This window comes from Nicotiana sylvestris, chromosome 2, assembly GCF_000393655.2.
Source record: "Nicotiana sylvestris chromosome 2, ASM39365v2, whole genome shotgun sequence".
Lineage (NCBI taxonomy): Eukaryota > Viridiplantae > Streptophyta > Magnoliopsida > Solanales > Solanaceae > Nicotiana > Nicotiana sylvestris.
Genome location: NC_091058.1, coordinates 141112519 through 141122611, shown reverse-complemented (window position 1 = coordinate 141122611; position 10093 = coordinate 141112519). Strand labels below are relative to the sequence as shown.

General features: G+C 36.4%; 1 protein-coding gene across 1 annotated transcript; it reads right to left on the bottom strand.

The window, feature by feature from the left end:
- Nucleotides 1-2026: 2026 nt before the first annotated feature.
- On the bottom strand, nucleotides 2027-9481 carry LOC104228242 (protein DWD HYPERSENSITIVE TO UV-B 1-like). Its single transcript, XM_009780678.2, has 11 exons — nucleotides 9279-9481; nucleotides 7656-7722; nucleotides 7021-7274; nucleotides 6038-6348; nucleotides 5746-5921; nucleotides 4988-5653; nucleotides 3415-3855; nucleotides 2979-3173; nucleotides 2747-2803; nucleotides 2363-2425; nucleotides 2027-2221 (listed from the first exon to the last, which is right to left on the bottom strand). The coding sequence occupies exons 1-11, from the start codon at nucleotides 9308-9310 to the stop codon at nucleotides 2138-2140; spliced, it is 2346 nt and encodes a 781-aa protein (XP_009778980.1). The 5' UTR covers nucleotides 9311-9481; the 3' UTR covers nucleotides 2027-2137.
- Nucleotides 9482-10093: the final 612 nt, after the last annotated feature.

Below are 10093 nucleotides of genomic sequence, written 5' to 3'. Positions count from 1 at the left end.
AACACTACTTCAATTTCTGATTTAAATACAATGATTGTGATTAAGTACTTCAATTTCTCTTTTGTCATTTTCTAAAATCGGAAAAGGGTCAAAACTATCCCTATCGTTTGCTAAATGTTTTATAAATACCCTCCGTTCATCTATCCGTCCAAAAAATTACACGATATTAATTCTACTAACAAAAATACCCCCGCGACTAACGGCGGAATTGGTGGATCTTTCATTTAATGACGTGACAATTTTTAACTGGGCCACGTGGCAATCTTTGAATGGAACAAAAAGTGGATATTATTTCAACCCATTTAACTTATCCGACCCATTTACAAAAATGGGTGGTATCTGACCTCTCCCTTTCTTCTTCTCCAATCATAAACCCCATTTTCGGGAAATGAACATGCCAAGAATCAAAGAAGATATTGGAAATGTTAGATCCTCCATCTTCAGCCATATGGATAAATTAAAGTTTGATAAATCAATAGCAAACGACTCCAAAAAGTGGAGAACACATCTGCAATTTTCAGTCGCAAATCAGTGGCAGCAGTTCTTCGTCTTGTTGAGAGAATCATCTCCAAAAATATTTCAACCTAAAATCAACTCAAATCAGCTCTACAGGTGTTCCTCTTCGATTTACCAGCTGCTTGGATCGTTTCGAACCAGTCCACAAAGTTCTTCAAATTTGCGGTTGGTGTTCTTCGGGGTTCATCAAGTGATTCAGGCTTCAATAGTAATGAATTCTCGTTCAATGAATCAGGCTATAACAACAATTCGAAGCTATCTTCAGCAGCTGAAGCTCAAAAATGTTCAGCAAGTGTTCGTCGTATTTCAACTTCAAACTGCCAACCCAAAGTCAGCCCAAACCTCTTCAACTAGAACTCAAAACGTAACCACAAGCTCGTCTCAACAATCCGAACAAACCCCAGAAACCAATTTGAACAATCACCCACAGAATCGAAGGAACCCAATTCGTCTTCTTCGTCGAGAAACCGTTCGAAAATTTTCAACTCAAAACCCTAGAAAATCACTCAAATCGATCCTAATCCTTCAGATTGGGCTTCAAAATGATGTTTTCAACTAGAATCATGAACATCCAATCGAATTCGAAGCCCTAATTTTCAGATTTCAAACTTAGCTTCTTTGTTGAACTCGGCACAGACGGGTTTCAATTGTGGCCTCAAATTCAATCTTACTTCTTCGAATTGAAGCTCCAAATCAGTAGTTTAAACTTAGATAATGAATAAATCACAAAATTTAGAACCAAAATAGAATGGAGAACAAGGAATTGAACTTTTAGGAACAAACAGCGAAAAGCAATAGATACGATTTCCACTTTAGGACACTGATGAACAGTAATTTTGCTAAGCCCGTTTCATTTTGTAGAAGTCATTTTTGCCAATACTGCAAAGCACGGAAAAATGGGTAAATGGGTCGGACCAGGTAAATGGGTAAAAATAAGACCCATATTTGATTCTTGATTAAAGATTGCCATGTGGTCCAGTTAAAAATTGTCACGTCATTAAATGAAAGACCCACCAATTCTGCCGTTAGTCGCGGAGTATTTTTGTTAATAGAATTAACGTCGTGTAGTTTTTTGGACGGATAGATGAACAGAGGACATTTATAAACCATTTAGCAAAGATAGTTTAGGCCCTCTTCCGTTCTAAAAGTTATAAACAGACAGCCTAGTTCTTTTAGTACTATACCATATTTTTTAACATGTTACATTGTAGCAGGTAACCTAATTTCATATATTTTTAGACAACGTGATAATGCAAAAACTCTTTTAATTGTCTTCTGTGTATAGAGAAATTAAACTTTTTTTCGTTTTACCTCTTCCTCTTGAGAAGACAGGTTCTAGCACCATCATATTTTTCTTTGCAAACACAGCGTTTCTTTTATCAGTTGATCTCAAATTACTTTCATATTATATTCTAATCTTGACTGTTCTAATTGCAATTGGCATATATGGAAAAAAAAAATTATGGTTTACAATTTCCCCACCCACGCTCCCAGAGCCAATGAAAACAAGTTCTAGCAAACCATCATATTTTTTCTTAGGCAAGACTTCCACTGAGATTCATTTGCAGAAAAATCTGGGCTTCATACACATGTATACACACAAATTTGCGAGATGCAAAATTCAACCTCCATAACCATAAGGATTGCAACAATCTTTGCTCATGGAATCTTTATCACCATATTGTCCTGATTCTAGCAAAGTGACCTAGCAAAACACCCAAGTTATTGCGTTATAAATGATGGTGATTCCCCCTCCACCCCCACCCACCCCCCCCCACCCCACCCCAAAAAAAAGGACAAGGAATGATCATATGAATTAAACAAAAGTAAGGAGAATAAAACTTACCTTAATGATGTCTCGTCTTGAACTGGGGCGCATATAAGATGCTAAGACAGCCATGTGGAAATGCTGGTTTTACGCAAAAATAGAAAGAAAAAAAAAAAATAGAAAAGCTTAGTTTCATAAGTGAAGAATTACATATATAATCATCATATTTTAATAGGTATATTCTTTTCCTTTTCTTTTTTCGGGTTTGTTTCTCTTTTATTTTCTCCTTATGTTTATAAATAATGCACCTACGATAGAGATTTTCATAAAAATGCAAGGAGCGGCACTTGGAATTTGCATAATAAAATCTGGTTTCAATTCATAGACAATGTGACGAAATAAATAGAGGCTAAGGCAGCTAAATGAAGGTCAGCTAATTTACTGCCATGAATTGGAGCTTACTCTGAAAGGATCACTTCTCAAGGACTGCACCAATATTGGACTCTCCAATGCCCTGTCCTGGAAATAAAGAAACGAAGTAAAAGCCTTACTACGGCAGCCAACACCTAGTTTATCCCATGTATTAAAGATATCAAATATTCTGAAACATCTTAATTAGTTAGAAAAAACGACAAATATTTGGTCCTCGAGTTTGGAAAAGAGAAAACTGATATAATTGTTCTTGGGCTTTTACCTCCAAATAATAGTCCCTCAATCGCCTCCCTGTTTGAGCACAACAAATGCGAACAATTGATTCATCACTGCTTCCACTAATAACATAGTCCCTCCCATTCATGTAATATGATCGTGTATAATTATGAGCGCTCCCTGTGGAAGCTATACGGAAATCTGTCTGCAGCCTCCCATCTACAGACAAAAGTTGTTTCACCTGTACCATAAAGATAGTATAAACCTCAATCATGAAGTCATCTACAATATACTAGTAGGTATAGCCACACATAAAGATACCGAATTTATCAAGTTGGGATTTTGTATAACAAAAATATTGCTTTTGAATATGTCTAAACTAATCAGAAGCCACAAAGCAGACCTTTAACTTGTTATTCCAATAGTAAGGAAATTTGGTATCATCAAATGAGATTTTTAATACGTTGCATTGATCAAGGTACCTCGTTGTCTACAGCCGATACCAGTAGATAAAGGTCGTCTGGAGAGAAGCAAACCATCACGTTTCCCCTTGAGCTCGAGGCTGTATAACAGGGGCGATTTGGCATCTGCCTCAAATCCCACAATTTGACATCACGATCAAATGATGAAGTAGCAAGCAGGTTTGGAGAGTGATGTGCAAATTTAGCCACGTTAATGGGTTCTTGATGCATATCACTGAACAAATGTAAGCGCTCGCCACTACAAATATCGTATATGGCTACTTTTTTTGAATAACCACTCGTAACAAACTGATCGTCCGTTGAATTAACATGAAGTGAAGTCAACTGTTCAAATTTCTCAAAAACAGCAGGGCTGGAACTGCTATAGCTTGTCTCTGATTTTGGCGAAGTGTCATTGATGTCATACAATCTCAAAGAGCCATTGTCAGAACCAGCAAGGAGCTAACAGATGAAAACAAAGAGAATAATGAGCAGTTTCCGAGAAAAGGGGTGATGGAGATTAAAATGGAAAATATAGTACTACATGTTTTTTGGTTAATAGAAATATAGAGCATGGATATTAAGACCTTTAGCAGAAAAATCCATAGGTGCATACATAGCAGACTAGCAGGAACATTCCATCCGATCATATTAGTTTTGGGAGGACAAGGGTTTCAATAACTAGATATCTTCTAACATAAATTGGTCAGCTAGGAATCTCAACAAACTTTCATTTACATGCATTTATGAAATTTTCAGATTGGTACTCAGCGAACTTTTACTTACAGCTACAGGCTACCCTGTATCCGTAGGAAAGGGTAAAATGCTGTTAAGGTGGTCATGTACATGTCAAGAAACAAACAAAAGTCAGTTTTTACATGGTCCTGCAACAATGAAAAAGAGTACTTAAAAAGACTTTAGAATGTTGGGTATGATTTCAAAAAATCAAATGACAGAACATGAACATACAACATACATACTTATAATGGAACATAAATGGACAGATATGTAGGTTGATCACACATGTCACCTTACATCAACCAAATATGGCTACCCAATTTATTTCATGTATTTAATCCACCGCTTCCCCTCTGGTTTTGCCTAAAATAGGATCTATCCACCAACAGTTAATGAACTTAGATTGTACTAATTTGACCTTATATCCTAAAGTAGTCACATCCCACGACATGCTCATGACATGAAGAGGATACATATGACTAAAGTTAAAGAACAGCAAACATGCAGGGATAGTCTAATATGAGTTTGGAAATGTCACACCATGTGGGAATGCACACTAAAATGCAATGAAACGACGACCATTGGATGTTGTTATGGTTTGTAGCACACTACTGTATAAAATATGAATGTCATCCTAGTTTTAGGATGGCAACTAACCAACACTAAGTACTTAGAATTGCATCAAATTCAAAACACAGGCTGATAACCTTCCAATTTGCAGCATATTATTCAACAATCAGAGCCCTATCTGCCGTCAAAAAATTTCTTCATAAAGACTATATTTAAGACCTCATAAGGTACATGTGACTATGATCCACGAAGCAACTATAATTTTAGTTTTGAGAAAACAGCATACCTTAAATGGATTCTTGTTAAGCCAACAGAGGCCTAAGATGCTATTAGTCACCCCAAAGAGTGGAATGTAACTGAAAGTATTTCCAGCATCATGGTTTACGACGACCACCTCCCCATCCAAAGTTCCAAAAGCCATTAGACTAGGATTAGTGGGATGATACTCAAACTGTCTTGGTCGAAGGCTCCCACTTCCTTCTTTGATATTATTGCTGATATTGGACAGTATATGCAGGGAAGGAGAAGCAGATGAACCAAGTTTGGCTGCGCAGAGGGACCTTGAATAGAAATATGGACTTTTCCTGCAAGAAACTGCCTCCTTTATGCGAGAAGATTTGCTGTGGTACACATTACCTCTACCTGTTTCACGCATATGCAAAACACTTGCAACATTTTCTTTGCGCTGGCGTTTGTACGGCAGGTACTCGTAGTACTGTGAGAAGACAGTATTTGCCAATTCTCTATCTAGCTTTCTTATAGGAAAGTTATCTAGAACTTCCAGATGAGGCAATGAAGCAATAATGTATTCCCTGTAGTATTTCTCAAAGCAGATTGGTGAAGGATGACAAGAAAGATACATCTTGGAAACAACTGATCTGTCTCTCAGTTTCAAGTTTATATCCTCGGGACAATCATCTCTCTCTTGAACATGAAAATCGCCAAAAGAAACCTGATACACGGATTGAAACCTATAAAATGTAAGAGAGAAAAAACAAGTAAAACTTTAGTCAACAACTGCAAGCATAAAGAAAAGCCATAGACCTCATGTTGCAAATCAGCCCTTCCACTTTTGGCAACAAAAGAGGGATCCGATGAAAGAATTCCTTCAAAATGATTTGATACTTTATCTGCCGAATCATTAAGTGAGTCCTGGTTTATCCTTTTAAACCCATAAGTTGAAAATAAGTTGCCAACAGAAGCTGGACTGCCAGCACCATCTGCATACAATATTTATAGTCAAATTTCTGAGTATATAATTTATGGTTGCTGTCAAAGTCCTTGCGTGAATGACCTGATTAAGTTATTTCAGAAACAGGAAGATTTGTCATCTTACTGGATGATGCAAGACATGGCCCAGTATCTTTGCAACATATGCAGTTTTGAAACCTTAATTCTGTCAAAGAAGGAAGGCGTGTCAAAGCTGCGCGGGTTGTCCACAGATCAGCTATTCTAGTTCCACATATGGAGAGACGCATCAATTTTGGCATGCAAGCAAAGCAATCCCTCTCTAAGTTAGTGAGGGAAGAACAGAAGTCAAGATTAAGGGTGTCTAACTGCATGAAGCTTCCAACCATATTCAGCTTTTGAATCTCAGTGGACCTCAGTTTTAGCGATTGGCAATTTAAACCGCTCTGAAAAAGGTCCCTGCAGAGGCCCAAATTCAACACAGAAGTCATGATCGCGAACTTACAGACCTCTCAAATCCATAATATGGCATTCCTTGGTATTGTCAACAACACATGCAATCTATCATCTTATGCACATTAAAGTCACAGCTAGGGTTTATGTCTTTGTTTTGATAGCTAGTTTAGTTGGCTTAGCTGTGGTTTTGTAATTAACTCTTTGGTGATTAATGAAATACAGTTGATTACCAAAAAAAATTAAAAATAATAAGTCACAGCTAGGGGAAACATAAGAGCAAACTGATATTCTCACCTTTTCTAATTATCCTATATAGAGGAAAAATTAGGTTCTTTGTCTAATTCGTTTCCCTCTGTTAGTGTGCCTAGCATGCCATAAGCAGGGGCGAAGGCACACTTGGGTTAGGGTGGTCAACTGACCACCCTTTATCGGAAAATTACATTGTTTATATAGGTAAAATATTAGATTTTAGAGGTACATAACATGTATTGAACACCCTTTGTCGGATTATTTTTTTTACTTATTTCAAGTTTGAACACCCTTGAGAAAATTCATGGCTTCGCCACTGGCCATAAGTATGGATACATTAAAAAAATTCAGTTGTAAGAGAAATATAGATGAGGAAAATAAGATGGTATTCAATGATCAATTAAAAATAATATCATTTAGGCATACCACAAGATTTCCTTTTTAAATAGCATATCCTGAAGATCAACAGTGCGGAGTGTTGAATTGACTGCACGCACTAGGGAGACCACAGATTCTTGCTTAACAGCCAAGGGTGAAGTGCAAAGTACGTCCACTGCATCAACATCAAATAGATGGATTTTAAGCAATACATCGACGAGGGGGGACATGTCAACATCTTCAAGCTCATCAAGTGAAACTAACAGAGTCCTCCTTTGTTGAACTTTTTTCTGCATGCTGGCCTGAAGAAGTTGAGAATTTTAATGATCAATGTCAAGTTAGATTCCTCAAAGCAAAATCTTTTTACACTATTAACACAACAGGAAATTTGTTTCACAGTATTACGACATAGTGATGTTGCAAGGATTACAACAAATTTTCAATACATAGACATAAGTTCGGTATTATATCGCAAATTATCAGTTCACATATATTTCACTAATATTTCACCTCATGCAGCTTGCAAGAATTCATTACTACATTGATCTACATCAGCCAGAAGGTGCTAAAACACGAATTAAGAAAGAAAAAGGACTACAATAAAGCAAATTTGATTGATTAACATACAGATTTTTGTTTTCCTTCGCTAGAGAAGAGTAACTAAAAATTAAAGAAATGACTACCTTATAAAGCTCTGATAGAAGAGCTGCATTGGGTAGCACCTCATGCAGCTTGCAAGAATTCAGGTACCTAGTAACAGAAAAGAAGAGGCACGTGACATCAGTAAAGTATCGTGGTTCAAGTATCATCATTTCCTTAATTTCTTTTTGTTTCAGACATGAGGAAAGAATGCCACAGAAGTATCAAGCCAATATCATATTTGGCAAGGATTTGGAGAATGTTAAAGGAAAGCTTCATTATTATGGCACCACACACATATTTCCTTTTACAACTATCTTCTGCACTTACAACTATTAACATTAATTTAGTCAGTAGAAGAACTACATTTTCAAGTTTGTATCAGCTAAAGAGGAACTGCACTCCTTTCCCATCTACACGCCACATATGAATCATAATCTATGATCCTCAGAAAAAGGAATCCATGTTCTTAGGCTTTGGCGGATCCAAATGCAGGTACGCATTGGTATAAACCAGAGACCAGAATTTTGGGATCGAACCATATAGATGTGCGAAAAATAAGTACATATTGTGACGCCCATGACAAAGGGTGGGCCGACTAGGGCGGGTAAAGAGAAGAACTAATACGCTTCTAGACCGGCAAGCTTCCGAAGAAGGGGTACATATTAAAACCTTATGCGAATGTCACATCGGAATGGGAGAGGAAAATGAAAAGCTTAGTAAGGCATAGCACTAGTTCACATGGTACGCAGGCTTTTGGGCTCGACGATGACATAGTCCAAGTGAAATCCATCATATTTGTTGGGCCAAAGGGGGCAATATGTGTCATGGGCTTGCCTGTCACATAAATAGAACTAGATATACATTTCACAACCCATGCTTTAGAACCCACAACGTCTAAATTGTTCCAATAACAAGTAAGGTGAACCAGGGTCAGGAATCCATTTCGCAAGTTCGTTATTACGGGTAGTTCCTACAAAGGATCGGATCCTTTTTAAGGTAATTATATGGTGTCACCCCCATGTTAGAACACTCTTTAACGGTATCTTTATGGCTAAACTTTTTTTAAGCGATTAAATCGCAAGTTGCATACTCAACTTCTGGACGGGTTCGAGAGTTTGGTTCGACTGAGACTGATCTCTCTTTCTCTTTCTGAATCCGCCGCTGTTTTTTAGTGAAGTACAGAATAATGTGCTAACGAGCAGCTAGATTGCAAAGTCATAGTAACACTTAGTACTCTTTAAGGACTAATGGTCTTCAAATGCCTACTTTTAATTTATAGCATGAAGGTCAACATTGATCATTTTGTCCCTTCACAATTTATTTGATGATGGAGATTCAGGTCAAGGCTCTAGTATCTCTCTCCATAACCTGGCAATCTATTGAAAACTTTCATGAAATAGAAGTAAATGGAGTTCGGAGGAGAAACAGTGCACTATTAATTAGCATAATTTTAGTCCAATTTCTATGACAACAAAGCTTACTGAGCAAAGCTGTTGTCTTCAATGAGCTTTGCTAGCTAGCAAAACCACTTAAGGAGAGACAAATAACAAAGGAGAAAAGCAGAATATGAATAACCCGTCACTCTAATTTGAGCAAAATTTCATGCCAATAATGAATAAACCTTCTGCCGAAGAAGAAAAGAAGAATCTTGGACCAAAATATACCTGGCTACAATGGAAGAGATGTCAAAAGACATGGTTAACAATTCTTCACATGAGCAAACTCTGAGCTGAAAGGTTCAGATTGATGCTAAATGCTAATAATGCTCAAGACTTGAGATAAACAAGGTTGTTTCAAGTGTGAACAGTGAGTCAAAGGATTGGAGTGCCGAGAGAACAGACAAAGTGGGAAAGAAAAAGGCTATAAGCAGAGTAACTATTCAACCCTTTTAAATCAAATAATGTACAAATGGACAAGCATTGCCAAGCACATGCTCGTATCATTATCATCTGCTTCCTTTTATTTTTCATTTTTATATTTTATATATTTCCTTTAATTCGTATAATTATATAATGGTATTTAATTGTTCATGAAATTTAAATAACTTTTGACATATATAATATATCAAAATTAAAATTATTATATAGTGGTATTTAATACTCCCTCCGGTCCACAATAAATAATTAATTTATTTTTTTATTTTGGTCTAAAATAAGTGTCTGTTTATATAATAAAAAAATTAATTTATTTTTTCAAAATTATCCTTATGTATATATCCCTAAAAAGTCTTTTACTCCTCACATTAACTATACTGCGACATTTAATTAAGGTTAATTTAGTCACACTAATTATTTTTGTCTAGAATTTAGTATTTTTTAATATGTATGCTTAAAGCAAATTAATCATGACTCGGAGGAACACGTTAAGATTAATGAATTTTCAAACATACATAAATTCGTACCGAAACAAAAAAAGGTAGAGTAACATATGAAGTGAAAGTTGCCAAACTATAAAGCTTATCATAATACTACAAATCAAA